The sequence below is a fragment of the Parasteatoda tepidariorum genome, chromosome 3, assembly GCF_043381705.1.
Source record: "Parasteatoda tepidariorum isolate YZ-2023 chromosome 3, CAS_Ptep_4.0, whole genome shotgun sequence".
In the NCBI taxonomy this organism is placed as follows: domain Eukaryota; kingdom Metazoa; phylum Arthropoda; class Arachnida; order Araneae; family Theridiidae; genus Parasteatoda; species Parasteatoda tepidariorum.
Window position 1 is genome coordinate 18,629,640 of NC_092206.1, and position 17,659 is coordinate 18,647,298.

Sequence of the window (17,659 nt, forward strand, 5' to 3'; positions counted from 1 at the left end):
GGGGGGTCACCCATTTCACATACACAATGGACTGCTTCACGAGAGGGCAGTGAGAACGTTTCCAATCATGGTGTCACGACAAAAGAGCAGTGAGAATCGAGGCTTGAGACTATTTATTGTGTCGTTTTGCGTTTCCAATTTTATTTTGCAAGGGTCACGGTGCTCAGCTATTTTTTCGAGTGACTGTACACGCTACATTAACGACGTCTCCAGAGTAACTGAATGACGGTTCATATAGAAATCGCAGGTAAGCGTCTCATACAACAACGCCCCCTATAGTTCGTTGCGATCGCGAATAAATCCACCAGCAGCCCATTTCGATCGCCAATTCTAGTTAGTTAAAAAATTCACTTAATTGTGAAGAAAAAAAATTCTGCTAAAATCTCACCAATCAAGTATATCATTTTTCTCGCCACGATCGACAGTGTATACAGCGAGAATGGTCCTTTCAAACAAGTGAAATTTTTATTAATTTAGTAGTTGGCAACATCCTAAAGGGAGAAGACGAAAATAATATTCTGCTAAAAAGTTTGAACAGTTGAACAGGATCACACAGTCTATTCAGTTTTTGTTCATAAATTTAAATAAAATACGATCATTTATACATTATTGACATCTAGCAAGTTTTTTCAATTGTTTAATCTTTTAAAGTAAAATATTGTGTTTCGTAGGGTGTTGTGTCAATTGTAGTTTGTTTACGTTTTACTCAGAGAAGGTTTTACTTAAATGGACGAAAATGTAATTCATTCCTTTAAAACAAAGAATTAAAACTGTTTGTAATGACACTATAAAGTTTATTTCTATTGAAGTGCAGTAATTACATGGTTTGTACCATTCTACTGGTTTTGTTTTAATTGAATGTTTTCAATAAATACAGTGATGTTTTCTATTTTATTTTATTTTTTCATACAAAAAAATACACTTGTACTACAGGAAAAAAATTTATAAAATTTCGTCAGCTTTGCCTATAGATTATATCCCTATACTCATTGATAAAATACATAGATAAACTTTATGTATTTGTTCCCTATTAGATAGTTGTTTCTTCAGATTTTATTAGTTAAACAAGCAAAAAGTAAATTGTCATTTGTATATCTTTTTTCTCTGTATTTCAATGTAGGTGAAATTTCCGTATCGATACCCGCTCTTGCCAATTACTATCGCCAAAATGTCAAAGAGTTTCGAAATTCGCAAAATTAAAAAAAAAAAAAGAGTTGATCCTTTGAATTAGGTTCTTTATTTGTTATTTATAAATGTTACTGCCCAGAAGATTATTTAGGAGCAGTCATTAATAAGAAAATTTTCATATATTTTTCAGTATTTCAATATATTAAAATCTAAAATTATTAATTTCAGTATCATTATGTATTCTGAATGGATATCAGTTCCAGTCACACGAAATGCAGAAGATAATAAGTGGAGTGTTTTGCATACTTTGCCTGGAAATGCAGGAAGGGATGTTGTCATTGCTGTAGTTAAACCTTTAGCCAGTAATCTTGGTATTAGTACTCCAGCTTGTGATCCAAGCATACTTGTTTCTGATAAACAAGTTCATTGGTGTATGGAGGTATGAAATTATTTAGTTGTTCACAATTCTCTTCATTTATTCATTTAAAATTACCTCACTAGTGTTCGTAAATAGTTTTCACATGTACTACTTTATCATCTTACACCGATTGTCTTGTTTTACTGCTTAATTGATTTAGTACTTATACTTTTATCTAATCATAATAGTCTTATATCATTGTAAATTCTTGTATATTATGTAATATGTCTTTGAGGAGAACTCCTCCAGACTGAAAGTCTGGGGCTGTCTGCTGCTATGGTGACAAGCAAGAGCACATTTCTAATGGGGAGGTGGAGAAAAGGTGTCAATTGGCTTACTCATGATGATCTACGCTGAGATTAAAACAAAACTATTCACCCTTATTTGAAGTGACCTTTCCTCGTAACCATAGTACCCACCACGACGTGAGATGGGTGTTTGGAAGAGTTCTCCTGAAAGCCGCACTATATTATGCCTGTTTTGTTTTTCAATCTTTTTTAATTATTATATAGTTTTATTTCCTTAAATTTTCTATGTGCTTTTATGCAAATGTCATAACTGGCCAGGACAACAAATTTCATCCTATTTATTGAAAACTTTCGTGTAGTTCACTAAAATCATTTTGATTATTTTTCCTTTCATTCTGTTAAAATAATTGCAAAACATTATTGAATCTCAAATTTTCTGTTACCATATATCTCAGTTACCATATTTCCCACCCAGTTTTTGAAATTTTCATTGTAAATTGATTACTACTCTACTAAACTCAGTAGCTCAGTAGCCTAAAATGGGCTGAGGTTTACTGTGTCCTTTCACTGTCCTTGATCTTTGGTTCTGGAGTGTAATAGGATCAGATGTTCCTGTTAAATGGTCAGCCCAATCCAGAACCTCTAGTATTTAGTATTCTCCAAGCATGCTTGGTACTCATTTTATGAAACAACTGAGAGGATGAAGGGCTCAGTCAACCTTGCTTTGTTTTAGGATAGAACCTCAGACCTGTGGCGTGGGAGCAACTACCGCTCAACTACTGGCATCACAACTTATCCATACTGGAAATAATAGCATAGCTGCAATTTGCAGATTTCAAGCATGTAGTGGAGAGTCGGGTAGTCCCACCCATTTAAGGATTATTGCTTATATTTCTGTATAATATTGAGTAATAATCAATATTTTTGTATGTTTCTATTATTTTATCATTTAATTAAATAATGCCAAAAGAATAAACCAAAAAAAGAATGGTTTAACTTAAAAAAATAGAAATTTAAAAAAACCATGTTTTCCAGCTGTTTTCAAAATGTGTCGGGTAGCCCCGCCCAGTTACAAAAATTATGTTTTTTGACTGTTTTTTCAGGTGTAAATGATAATGACCAATGTATTGACTATAGATAAACCTCATTTATCATTTTTATCACAAAATTATTTTATTTATTACATATTTATATACTTTTAGTGAATTCTATCATTTAATAACAACAAATGTCATACTTTTTATTATTATTAATGTATATTAATAGGTTGTTGTTAAAAATGAATATAACATTAAAATTTGAGGCTATAAAATAATAATCTTTGCAACCGTGCATTTAACGACGAAATAAAATTGGGCGGTGATACCCGACATTCATGTGAGCGGGGCTACCCAAAATCCAATTTTTTTGTAAATTTGAAATTACTCGAACAATTTTTCACTTACAAACTTCTTTCTTTGTGCAAATTAAACTTAAGACTACATACTTTAATGCTGTATGTATAGAAAAAATTATTTTTTTAGTATTAAAATGAAGTTTAATCGAAACATTCAACCAATTTTTCTTATTTTCATGACTACTGTATTCAACATATTTTCAAAACTATTGTTTACCATGTTACCAGCTGCATAAATACTTGAAACTTTGAAAATAATCATTTTTTAATATAGCAATTAATGTCCGATAGCCCATTGACTTGAAAAAATATTCTATACATATGAAATTGACAGTGGGCAAGGGTACCCGACACTCCCCTAGTTAGAATATGAAAAGCAGAATTTGAAAAATCATTTTGTTTAAATCTAAGTCTTTCTCTTTATTATTTGTTACTTAATAAACTTTTAAGAGCTAGTCTTACCTATAATGAGGCCTGTGTAAACCTTTATTGCAAGACCCTTCCATATTTATTTTACCTTGCTCTTTAATATAATTTATTGAAAATTTTCCTATTATCCATTACAAGGTTTTATTTTTACACACAATATATTTTACACAATATATTAATCACAACATATTTTAATTTAAAGAAATAATTTATTAAGCTTAATGTTGTAGATTTAATAAAAACTTGGAACAATAGTAATCAATATTTCACATAATTAAAAACAGTATAAAAGATCTTAATAAATTTGTGATAATTTTTAAACAATAACTACCTCTTGTTTAATTGTCTTGTATCGTATGAGAAAATTTTGTTTCTCGTGCGTCCTTTCTGAGTGGACAGCTGAATATTTTTGTGTGAATTTTAGGTTTGGGGGCTAAAATCACCTTTTGTTTCTGCTGTTCAAGTGTTGAGATCCTCTATTATGAATGAACACAAAATTGTTTGCTATGGCAATCTTTTCATCTTGAAAATTTTTAAGCATATATTTTTCTATTAGTATATGAAGTTCTAAGTTATAATCATGAAGGTAAAAAATAAAAATATCCCCAAGTACAATGGATTGTATTGCTTCTTTATTTACATATATGTAATAGTTAAAATTTATCATTTATATTTAAAGTATTGTGCCTGTTTAAATAAAATTGTAAAAAAATTAGTTTTCAAGAGTTTGCAGTACAAGGGAGAAATCTATTCTTTATGATAGTAAAATATATGCATTAGATTACTGTACTCTTTCATTTCAAATCTCAAGTTTTTTGTACAATAAAATTGTTTCATTCATAATTAAAAAAATTTAGATGTATATGTAATACTAAAATGTAAATGTAATAATGTAAGATTATTGATTGTAAAAATATCCAATATTCAAATCGAAGGAGCAGGAGAAGGATAATTAGGCTGGTAAACAAATTCACAATTTTCTTTTAACTTTATTCAAAATTGTTAACAAAGGAGATTGGCTAGTTACAACCGCTCTCATCAAAATCCTTGAAGCATCTGACTATACTGCTACACTGTTACGTTTAAAGAGAGAGAGAGAGAGGATGACACAACAACTAATCTGTGGCGTACTGTGAGTTTTTTGTCATCTTAATAAGAGCTAAATTAAATATAAGCTATATCCTTTGAGTGTTTTTGTTTCATCACAATAATTTTCATTTTCTCATCGAATATTTTGAAAAAGCTCAATATTACTAATTGTGCTCTTTAATATATTATTAAAATTTTTAATGTCTTTATTTTTACTCATTTTTTACTTCTTGCAGGTTATATGCTATGGCCTTGGTTTGCCTCTGTCTGAACATGAAGCTATACGAGACTGTGTGAATGTTTACTGTGAATGGATGCTTGCTCTAACAAAACCTAAAGTCTGTGTTCCTAAGTGCATATGTGAAGATCCTAACATCTACACTAGAAATATGTTGAACCATTTGTACAATTTATTTTTACCCAGAAATGATAATAGTAAGAACTGCATTTAATTTTGATAAACAGAATCGTACTTTGTAAACAATAGCATATACAAAGGCATATACATGATGAACAATATCTGCTACACTAAATATCAGATAGCTATTGTTCATCTTGTATATGCTCTTCTTAATAAATAACACATGAAAGGAAATGATTATATTGCCTTTGCTTATTTAAGCAATTCTCGTTTTTTTCATACAAAGAGATTATAGACAACATATCATTTTCGAATACTTTTTACCAATGAGACATTTTTACATCAAATTGTTCACTAGAAATGTTTCCAAATAAGTAATCTGAAAATTTCCAGAATTTTCACTAGAGTTCAGTACAATGCACTGGGGCATATTATTGCCTTCGTGAAATTTGGAGTATTTTTTTAAAATCAAAATTGCTCTTTAAAAAACCAACTTATAATTATGTTGTCCCAAATCTTTTACATATATATACTAGCTGAATACCCATTCAATTTGGTCTTCTCATTTAGTTCAAATATTACTGTCAACAAGATGGTTGGATATATCTCATTCACTTTTTATTTACTTAACTCAAGATTATTATTTACCTAAACTCAGATAAATTAATTTAATTTATTACATTCATTTATGTTATTTCTTTTAATAATATAGTAATTAAGAGTGAAGATATTTGTACTCAGTATTGGAGAAAAATACTAATCACCTTAACTTATTTTTTATCTTTAAGAGGTTTGAATAATGATATTCTATGATTTATTTACCCATTTTAGTCGAAGTTTTATATTTAGTATTTCTTACTATTTGTTTAAATTTTGTAGTTATTCTTTTTCTTGCATAAATTTGAAAAAGATATAAATGAATTAATACAAATTCATGATATTTTGTTTCAAATTATTTTAAAAATAATCCTATTGCTAAATTCCATGCTTGTTTATTTCATAGGTGCTGATATCATAAACAGACAAGCAGTATTGTGTCATAGAGTTTTAAGAACTATTGAAACTGTTGCACAAGAATCAACTGTAATAGATAGGGAAACATGGGATGCACTTCTATTATTCCTACTGTCTATTAATGATACTCTTCTAGCTCCTCCATCTGTTCCTGGTATGCATATCTACTTTAATATGCTTTGTATATATGTAATAGATAAAATACATTATATCAATTAATTACAGATTGCAGCCATAATTTTTTTTGTTAATGATTCACTATCAATGAGCAATTTTATTGTGATGAAGACTTTTTTTATTTTTTTGTTAAGTATTGGAAAACTTTCACATTAAAACTTTCACATTTCTTATTGAAAAAAATTTAACTTTTCTTTTAAATATGGCAGATTTTGAAAATAACAGTTTTAAAATTATGTTTGATACTAAGGTATGTCTAAATTCTTTGATTTGTTTCATTCATTCATTATAGATTCTATGATAATTCATTTATTTCAAACCCTAAGTAGATTTGTATGCATCTTATTTTATACAAAAAAAAGTAATATTTTTCTAAAATGAGGTTAATTTTTCAAGCTAATGATTGTATAAATATCACATGTTAAAATCACAGATTTATTTTTAATTTTAAACTTTTATTATTAAATGAAATACATTCTCATATGAAACACTTTATAACATATTGTAAAAAGATAAATTTAGAGTTTGTCGGTCATCCATAAATTCTATTTTAAATTATCTATATTAATAAAGAATGAAAAAAAATATTTTCTACTAATTGTTTTAGATGTAATCATGAATGTTTTACTATTTTAACTTGTTATGACCATATTTATATATTTTTAACAATAATTTGCCAATAGGATATCACTTTAGGGATATAGATCCATGTAATATACCACACTCTTTACATCATGATTTTACTGTATACATTAGAATGCAATTAATGATAATTTTCTTATTATAAAATCCTTATAATTTTCTTTAAAATAAATAAATTGGTTACAGCTTTTTTTTTAAAACCTGACTTATTGAATATAAATTTTTACTACTGATTAAATGTATAAAAAAATAATGAAGCCAAATATATTGCATTTCAAAAGGTTTTTTTATTTTATTTAATTAATGTCACCCCTTTATAATTTTGTGTTGTTCATTCTAAAATTTGTTTAAAGATGACATAGGAAGCCATCTTTGTGAAAGAATTCTTGGTGTTTTGATGGAAGTCTGGCTTTTGGCATGTCATCGTTCATTTCCATCTCCATCATTGTGGAAAACATTCCGTGAGTTATCCTGCAGCTGGAGGCATCGGATAGCTTTAGTAGATCAGTGGAATCGTGTCAATCTAGCTCTTACGTCACGTTCTTTGCAATTTATGTTTGCAAATTATCCGGCAACAAAACTAAGTGAGTGTTATTTTATTATTCAAGCACAGAAAAAAAATAGTGAACTTATTCAGAATTAAGAATAAAAAATAGTTTAGAAGTATTAGGGCACTCTCTAACTAGTTTGAAATTTAATTCCAAAATTTTTCAATCAATTGATATTAAAATGGTGTGATTTCAAAACTTATTATTTCACTGCAATTAGTTTCTCCTGTGTATGGTAAAAAATTTATGAAACAGTACTATATGATAAAAAATTTAATAACTCCAGAATTAATTTTTAAAAAGAAGCACAAGCCTGCAAACGCATGAGTACACAGTTGCAAGAAGTCATAATTCTACTTATAATAATTTTTGCTAAACTGAAATATGCACCTAAAAAAACACCTGCAATTTCGAGGGAAAAAACTTGAAAATATTTTTGCATCAATGAAATTTGCATATTAGAATTTTCCTTAAATCCTTTTCTGAAAATGTGCAAAGTTTATTACTTTCTCGTCCAATAGAGAGTACATTATGAGAGTGAAATGGGCTCTTAAAGAAAAAGTTTTAGTGATGATGATGGAAGTAATTTTTTTTTTAAATGTGAAAGGATTGTAACTTACTTTATTAAAGATTGCATATATTTAAAAATTTATTTTAGATATTAAGATGTTATAATGTAATGTCTCAAACTAATTAATTTTTAACTTTTCTAGCTATTTAAATGTAATTTAATTTGCAGATTGAAGGCCTTTAAATAATATCTCTACAGGGTTTAAGAAATGGGTTTCTTGGGCTACAACAATTTGTGTTTCATTAAAAAATGAATAATGATAAAATATTCCATGCAATAACGCCAAAATAATAAAGTTTTGCTGTTGTTTAAGAAGGGAATCTCTTATTTTAACATCATTTGGTTTCAAACCTAGCATGGTATAGCATAATATGTAATCTAAAATTTTGCAAGAAAATGACATTAAAAATGTTTTATTATTATTATTCTGGTGTTTGAATTTAAGTAATTTCACTAAAGATCTTGAAACAACCAAAGTTCAATTTTCTCTTTAAATAGTCGTCATCAGCATAAAAGTTCTACATCCAAATTTAAATCATGCTAATTTTGATACGAACAAGATAATTTTTGTTAATTTTTATTGAAAATTAAATCCTAATTTGGCTTACATTTTTGTTGTGTTCTTTAATACTTCAACAAAAAAAACGTTTTTTTTTTTTTTAAATTATCTAGTCTTTACTATTTTAATTTTAAAAAAATAAAATTGGAAAAGAAAGCTATTTATGATTAGAATATTTGCAAAAAAGAAAAGAAAAATATAGAACTTGTAAAAAAAAATTAGAAAAGAAATTAGTTTGAAGAAGAAAAAACTAACTAAGTTAGTTTTGAAACTATTTTACTTTCAAAATGTTCTTGGGATAATCAAAACTCACAGACTGAAAAGATTTCAAACCTAGCAGAAACTAAACTAAAAAGCCCTCACTTAACAGTTTCTTTCAGGACAATTTTTTTTCCATCCAAGGAGCTCTTTTTTTCTGGGCTCTTAATCATTTACAAGTTTTGGAAATTTTTAATAAGCATCAATCTCAGATTGATGATGATCCCACTAATTCTTTCTGGCATCCTACTTTGTGCTTCAGTGGTTGTTTCAAGATTAGTTACATTCAACCTGTACTTTTTATTGCTAATTTTATAATTTTAGTCTTTTGTTCTTTTCTTGAGAGTTACTAAATATATTTGTTCTTTGTGACTCATTCTTCATAATTCTCTTAACCAATGGTTATCAAACTTGTGAAACTTCTGAGTTACTTTACTGTTTTTAGATCCTACTGTGAGCTGCCAATCAAAAAAACTACTAACCTTTTTAAAAAATATTCTCATATTTAGTATATTGCCTATAAACTTATGTTTCTAGTTAGTATGAAATCAATTTAACGAGATATACTGAAGATGTCACCACAAACAACTAGTAGACAGTTTAGGAAATCACTGCTCTAAACCAGTGTTCCCCAATAAAGGGTTTGTAATGTATCATTGTCTCCGATTACCCCCAAATGGAGCCGTCTCATTGCAAAGAAGCAAGCTCAGGGTTCTCATTGATTAAATGTTCTAGTAAATTAAAATGTAAAATCACTATATATTTATTTTTTGGTGTAGTTGTATTTTATTTTGAAGACATGTTTAAATGCAATTAAATTAAAATTAATAAATCAGAATAATCTAAAATATAAGCAATCAATGTCCTCCCCCCCTCAGCGGGCCGCGGTAAAATTATCAAACGTTGACAAGTCCGCTGTTATAAAAAGATTGCGGAACACTGCTCTAAACCATTGTTGCATAAACAAACTTGCACACCTCACTCTAATAGGTACACATTTAAATTCACATTATGTAATATAAATTTATGTTTTTTCCATGTAGGTGATGATGATTCTCATCTAGTTCCTGCTGATATGAGCAATGACTGTATCGCTCAAGCATGGTATAGAATGTTACACACTTTGGGTAATCCAGTTGATCTCTGTAGACCAGAGGTCATCAGTCAAACTCCAAAGTTCTACCATTTTGCTCTGAGCAGCGAAATGGTAATTGATCCTTGCCAACATCCTTGCCTTGCTGTTCTTCCTCAAATATTTTATAAGGCTATGAAAGGAATATCCAACCTTGTGGATGTATTTTTAGGTAAATTTCTAAAAATCAAATTTTTTGAACAGGCACTTTATTATTATGTACGAAGTTAATTTCTAATTGAAGAAAGTTTATGACTTTTATTTTAGCTCTTAAGTACACTAGCTTTTATTTTTAATGAATAACATTTGAAATCAACCAAAAAATGGATTTAGTTAGTGGAAAAAATTAAAAAAATTAATTAAAAAAAACATGTTTTTTTTTTGTAATTTTCAAAAACAAAAGAAAATTTATGTATTTCTATATCACATCATGAACAATAACTGTTTGAGTTTTTCAAATCTACTCCCTACAAAAGTAGTATTATATTAAAATAATATTTTTTAGATATAAATTTTTTTGTAAGTAATCATTTTTAAACAGAATTACTTTTTACATAAATAATCGTAATTCATAACACCTACCAAAATGAAATTGTACTTCGATAATATGCCAACAATGAAAATTGGCACAGACGAAAAAGACTGTTTTCATAAAATTTAAAAAATAAATAAATAAACAATTTGCAAAGGTTTTTACATTAATTAAATTACTAAATGTAATTTAATTAATTTTGTTTTCTTAGCTAGCAGATCCCCATTTTTAATTATGACATTTTTAAAATAAATAGAATTAAGTTATATGCATATCTGCAACCTCTACTAAATCTTCTAGTAGACCATTGGATTTTTCAAATTATTTTGGTTTGTCAAAAATTCTTCTATTATGTATTGAAAAAAATTCATTACATTTATTAAAGGGATACAGTAATAGTTATTTTTAATGTAGATTTTCCAGATATATAAGAAAATTCCTAAAAATCTATTGAAAAGGATATTTTGCTCAGTTTATTAAAATTTAAATAAAATATGCAATAAATTATGTTGTGAGTCTGAAATGTTTTATAAATTTTTAAAAAAATGTTTTATAATTTTAAAAAAAATTTTTTTTTCTTAATATTAATTAGTTTGAACGGTTACTTATGGTTGTTATATGCTTTTCTTGTTTTTGTAAGCACTATTAAGTACTGCTCCCTTAGTGTCAGACATTAATAATGTTTATGTAATTTTATCATCTAGTCTGTAATATTATTAAAATTCATTAGAACTATTTTTTGTTTTAATATAATTAAATATCCTTGTATTTTTTTTTCTTAATTGCATCCATAGTGTAAAATATCTTTTCAGGAATCGCTCAGCTTGATGTTGAAGAAACTAGTCACATTCCCAGAACTTATTCTCATTCTTCTCATACAGTTTCATCCACTTCAAGCACTCCACCCCATAACCGGAGGGGATTTTCTAAAAATGCCCCAAAGGATTCTGCAACTAAAAGTAATATTTTTTCTTAAAATGTAAAATGCATCTTTTTTTAAAAAAAATCATACTCACCTATTATATCTTGTCAATAGAATATTTCTTATGCTACCTAAAAATAAATGAACAAAAAAAAATCTTATCACTTAAAACCCACAGCTTCTTTATTTAGTTGCTATTATTTAAGAAAATCTTCAGTTGCTATTACTTGGCACTATCTACATTTTTTTTTTCACTATTTTTTTCCTTTGAAAACAGAGTTGATGTGATAGCTTTTTGAGTTCTACTCAATTATTTGTTACTGCACTAAACAAAGATGCACAGATTTTAATTAAGTTCTACTCTGTGAAAGTTATTTAATTTTTTCACAATGATTAATTTTCATCAGCTTCTGAGAAACATTTAAAATTGTCAGGTGTTGATTATTGCCTTATTTTTTTTCCTTTTAGAAATAGAGTAAATGTGATAGTTTTTCAGTTCTTTTTTTTATTATTTGTTGCGGCGCTGAACAAAGACGTGCAGTTTTGAATTATTTCTGCACTGTAAAAGTGATTTAATTTTTACACAATAATTAATTTTCATTAGCTTCTAAGAAGTATTTTAAATTGTTATATGTTGGTCAATTATCTTTTTAAAATATTTTAGTAACTATTCATTAATTTCCAATTATTACTGCTTTAATTTTTATTTCAATTTTTAGTTCTAGCTTCTTAAAAATAAGAACAGCTTATTTATATTAATGAATTTTTTTCAAAGTTTATCATATATTTTGTAGACATGTGATATCAAAATATATGTAGACATTAGGGCCTTATATATAGTTTTCTAAAATTTTTATGTTTGAAAAGCTCGTAAAATTATTATATTTAGTTGCCATGTTTATTTTTAATGTGTGTAGCTTTTTATACAAAAAGGAAATAGTATAAAATATTTTCCAAAATTTTTTTTTAGTTTTCTTCAATTAACCTTTTAACTGTTAATAAACATCTTTTCGAAATATGCTAGCTAATTAAATCTCTGTTATTTTTAGTATAGTAATTTTTATTGTTTTCCAAAACATGTTTGAGTTGTTTTCAAAAATCAATTATATTTGAGAATTAAAAACAAATATTTTTTTGTTGTTGTTTGAGACTATTTATATTTTAAAAATGATTAAATACATGCAGTTCATCACAAATTTTTTAATGAATATAATACTTTGTAAAATATTTCTATGCTATTTAAATTTTTTACATAGAGTTCCATTCTTTTAATTTTTTTTAAGTTTATAATCTTTTGGCCAGATACTATGAAGATTCTCACATCTATTTCGAAATTCTCTACAATTTTTACATATTCTAGTCAAAGATGCTTCCTATATATTTTAATATTATTCATAGTATGGTGATTAAATTTTTTTAAAAGTAAAACCATGTAAATCATGTCATGTCTTTGTCTTGCCAGATAAGGTAATAAACCTGACATTTTAAAAATCAAAAATTCAAGTAGCTAAATAATTGTAATAAAAGTCGTTAAAATTCTTTTTTATTTTGACTAAAAAATCTAATATTGAGTGCTAAGTACTCAAAATTAGATTTTAGCCAGTCAGCGGCACAGTGAGTGCATTGCACTCAATATTACTGCTGATTGGTGTCTTGCTGCTATTATTAATATTGTTGAGTGATTCGAATCCTTGTACCAGAAATAGCTCTCCAAATGTAAAAATAATGTACCTACTGGTGTTATAATGTACTTACTTTATATTTTAGAATATTTTTTTACATTCTGATAAAGTTCATAATGTTACTTAAAAACAGGAATTTCTATAAAGGAATTATTTCCAATATTTTTAGAACTTTTTTCATTATTTCAAAAAAAAATTTTTAATTGTTAATTTGTTTTTCTATTTCATTGTTTCATTTAAATTCCAAACATTGGATGTTTTTATTTTACTTTTAGGTGCTCAAAAAACGAGCCTCATCTCAAATTTAACATCGGTAAAATCTACATCTGGCAGTCAATCATCTTTTATATCACAATCTCAGCAACAGCTATTGTCACAGACTCCGCAGCAATCTCCGCTATCCACACCAACAACAACTGCAGCTCCACCTTTACGACCTCCCCTCTCTCCGTCCAGGCCTAAATGTAATTCAGTTCTTCATCTCTATGGATCTTGGTTATTTGAAGCTGCCTTAGTTGGTTCAGATATGTCCGCGTTCACCACCAGCTCTGATCGTAAGTGTTTTCTTCTTCATTATCTATTTAAATAAATATTTTGGAATTTACATCAGTAATATACAAACATGCTTTTTATTGTTTCGATAGAGCCCCAGACTGAGTAGCAGAAATTCTTTAATTAAACTAACAGTAAATTACTTTGCAATATAAGATAATCAAGAGAAAATATTTCACTGTCATACTAAAATTTTCACAATGTGCATTTGAATTCATTTGGTTTAAAAGAATGCATTCTTTGTAAACATCTTTTGAAAGAATATAATAAATGTATGAATCATACTTTTTTTCCTTGAAAAATTTTATTCTTTATCTATATTAAATGTTTGCTCCTTGAACAGTTTATTTTTGAAGAACATTTGATTTTCTAGATTTTGTTTTAAACTGTGCAGTTCTCGAGACTTGTGTTATTTTATGAAAATGGTCAATTGAATGGTTAGTTTAATAAAAAAGTTATGTTTCTTATGCTTCATTATGATCAGTTAATTTTTCTAATTCTTTTTTAAGTGTAGCATTATAATCAAAATTAGTTCAGCATTTATTAGTTATATGTTAATATTTATATAATTTTTGCTCATTAGCACTCTAATGACCTCATGCTGTATACATTATTGCTAGAACAAGAGAAATTATAATGATAAATGTTGAATGTATAACATGCGTATGTATAAAGAACATTTTACTCAATACACTCTCATTTTTGCTTTTCCAGAAAGTGATGCTAGCTTACGTAGACCAAGTTCTCTTGTTCTTGATAGCAGGCAAAGCACTGCACCCATGTTAGAGTCTTTTGAAATACCGCCTAATCTTACTTTGGAAAATTTTGAATCTGGGCAAGCAGAGGCTGTTGGTTCATTGTGTAGAATATTTTGTGCTAAAAGAACTGGTGAGGAAATTTTGCCTGTGTACTTAGCCAGATTTTATTCTGCCTTGCAGTATGGCTTATCCGGTGGCTTGGTAATTATAAAATGTTTTTTTTCTTGTTAATTTATTTTATGAAATTATGTAATCCAAATGAGTATCTCATTAAAGTTGAACTTTAAAACAATATATCAGTTCTAAAGTAACAGGACATAAAAATATTTATCACTCAATAAATATTTTAAATTTATTGTCCCACAATGACTGTAGTATCTGTTGGTCAATTGCTATAGACTTTTTCCCAAAACTCTGAAATGAAACTAGACAACTTTTTATTTAAAAAAGAAAATAATGGCATAAACAAACAGTCTCGTGCCAAACAGCATTAATTGTTGCCGTTCAAAACAGAACTGACTCCTTTCAGGAAGAATATAATTCCCAAACGAACAATGACTGCATTGCCATCTCTGAATTAATAACAAATAATAAACAAAGTGATAAATTCTGATATCACAATGACTAATAAATAAATATGACTAATAAGAAATTTTTTTTTATTTATCTTTAAAGAAAATATGTTTTGATGTATTTTTATCGATGGATACATGTATTCTATAAATGCTAATTTCTTTTATTAATCTTAAAATTGGAACAAAATAATATTATATTTTATCACTCTTCTGTGCAGTTACCATTAATAAGAGCTAAGTTATGCCTGCTTAACTTTGGCAGCATTCTGCTGGTTTATGTAATAAACAGATTTTGAGTTGGCTTTCAGATAAAATAACTCTACTTTTAATTCAATCTTTATAAGTCCTTTTTTACCTTTAAGATGTATGTTATATTGTAGAAATTTAGACATCTAATTATATGTCATTGGACTATAATATCTAATTATATTTTTTTATTAAGTCTTAGTATTGTAAAATGTTGACCATTATTTATGTTACTGAATTATTTATGTCACTGAATTATTTATGTCACTGAATTATTTTTGATTTCCAACCTGTCTATCTGCTCATCAATACAAAAACTGATGTATCAAATTTATTTTAAGCAGGTGTTAATGGTTTTGTTGCTTAAAAGTTTATTATAATCGAAACAATTAACTGTAGAGTATACAAAATAAAAATGTAAACACTCTAAATAACTTTTGATCTTATTAACAGTTTTTCTTATACTAAGACTCAATTTTAATGGTTTGAATACCTAACTTTATTAATTAATGAGTGCAGACAATATTTTAAAATACGTAATAAAACACAAAAAGTACTTTCTAACAATAAACTTATCTTTTTTGTTGGATATGGATTTCTAACACTCAAAACATGGTGTTTATCTGCAATCTGATTAATATGGTCCCAGTTGTTTAGGTAGGAGGGTGATCGAAAGTTTGAAGCCTGTAATGTTAAGTTTACTTTTGTGTATTTGGCTATATCTCGAGAAATTTTTAAGCAAATCAAGAAATTTTTGCAAGCGGTTATAAAATTTATTTATTCAAAGATATTTCCACGCAAAGCCTCATAATGTCATGTGTTCCCAGGAATCTACCTAGGGCTATGGGTTTTGTGCTTCAGGCTATTGAATGGATAAGGGTTTCTGTTATAATTTATTTTTTTATTTTATTCAATAATAGTCGAAAAAATTTTAAATTTTAAGGAATTCGAATTTTTGCGTCATTTTTAAATATAAAATTTTTAGCGTCAAAATACAAAATTTGGACCAAAGCAGTCAAATAGTTTCTTAAAAAGTTATATTTTTAAAAATGTGAAAATTTTTTGTATGCTATTGAAAAAGCCAATTGTTTATCTATGTAAAGAACTCCCCTCGCCACAAAGTATAAGACCGCTTAATGACATAGAAACAAGAACTTGCAGATTTTCTTCTCCCTCCCCTAACCCTTTCACTAGCCAAGCCGATCCAAAACCTGTCTTAAATATTGACGTAACACCCCTACTGGAAATAATTAAACCTCGTAATCATAGTCACCACTACTGCTTCAGACAAATGGTGAGGTGAGTTCTTTACATAGACTGTACATCCACAGGAAAGCAATTGTCAACAAAGGTTTACTTTAAGCTTTTTTAACTATTTTGTTCTCTTTATAGTCTAGGGGACAAATGTTATCTAGCATTCTAATGAATTCCAGTGATTTGCTCAGAAAAGATTTAGATGGAGTTATGATACTTCTTCCTGATTTTCTTCAGGCTTTGGAGCTAGTATTACCTGGGGAAATAAAAATGAGGTTGTGCATTTTTTTTATTATTATCATTCTTTTTTTTATAGATTGTGTTTTATTACCAAGAAAAATTAATTTTAAATTAAAGCTTTTGCATAACTACATTTGATTTGTTTTTTCAAGTTACTATTTACTTAGTTTTTTTTTTACTTAGTATAGAGTTTTTTAGCATACTGCACTGTACTTTTTTAGTTTAGTACAGTATATTCAAAAAGGCACCTGCTTTTATTTTGCTCTGTTTTATTGACGTAAATATGTATGTTACTCAAATTATTTTTGTTTAATGCTTGCTTAATACCAACTGTAAATCATTTTTATAATTGTAATTATCACTCTTTCTTTCTGGTGGCTTCGTTATCTATCATTGACATTGTCCTGTAAAGAAATGGGACACTTCAGCCAATCAAAAAGTTTCTAAAATCAGTCTAACTGCATGTCGGTAAATTAAGAATATTTCAATTTAGTGAGTTTTTTTTTTTTTTTAAATTTGATATTCCAAAAAATAAAAGTTAAAAATTTAAACTGTGGGCATTTTATTTTAAAGAGAAAAAATTTATATTTCAAACTAGATTTAGAATCTATTTATGTTCAAAAATCAAATCAAATTATTTTGTTCTTAAAAACTGTCATATGCTGTGGAATGTCAAGGGAAAAGGTTTAGGTATAAAAGGTATGAAAACATTTAAGATGAACAGTTTTTTTTTCGATGCCAAAAATCATTTATCCTTGTAATAGTTACACAATTTTATTCAGATTTTTTTAGAAAATCCCATATGAATTTGTCTAGGTGCAAACCTTGATAATTTTGCCTTTGAAAAACAAACCTGCTTTATTCAGAAAAGTTGCTACATAAATGGCATATAATTTTAGATGAATCACTCTTAAATATTCAAATTTTG

General features: G+C 27.5%; 1 protein-coding gene across 4 annotated transcripts in view; it reads left to right on the forward strand.

Moving 5' to 3' along the window:
- The first annotated feature begins 540 nt into the window (after positions 1 to 540).
- The window catches only part of LOC107457370 (ral GTPase-activating protein subunit beta), a 44,488-nt gene continuing 27,369 nt past the window's right edge, over positions 541 to 17,659 (forward strand). For 3 of the 4 annotated variants that reach the window (XM_043045246.2, XM_071178388.1, XM_043045284.2), the window contains exons 1-10: positions 541 to 824; positions 1,357 to 1,567; positions 4,945 to 5,143; positions 6,073 to 6,237; positions 7,256 to 7,486; positions 9,882 to 10,142; positions 11,315 to 11,461; positions 13,382 to 13,660; positions 14,373 to 14,617; positions 16,630 to 16,766. In XM_043045246.2, coding sequence (XP_042901180.1) covers positions 1,364 to 1,567; positions 4,945 to 5,143; positions 6,073 to 6,237; positions 7,256 to 7,486; positions 9,882 to 10,142; positions 11,315 to 11,461; positions 13,382 to 13,660; positions 14,373 to 14,617; positions 16,630 to 16,766 — 1,868 coding nt within the window. In that variant the 5' untranslated portion in view covers positions 541 to 824; positions 1,357 to 1,363. The remainder of the gene's footprint in view (positions 825 to 1,356; positions 1,568 to 4,944; positions 5,144 to 6,072; positions 6,238 to 7,255; positions 7,487 to 9,881; positions 10,143 to 11,314; positions 11,462 to 13,381; positions 13,661 to 14,372; positions 14,618 to 16,629; positions 16,767 to 17,659) is intronic. The other variant, XM_071178387.1, reaches the window with a different exon arrangement.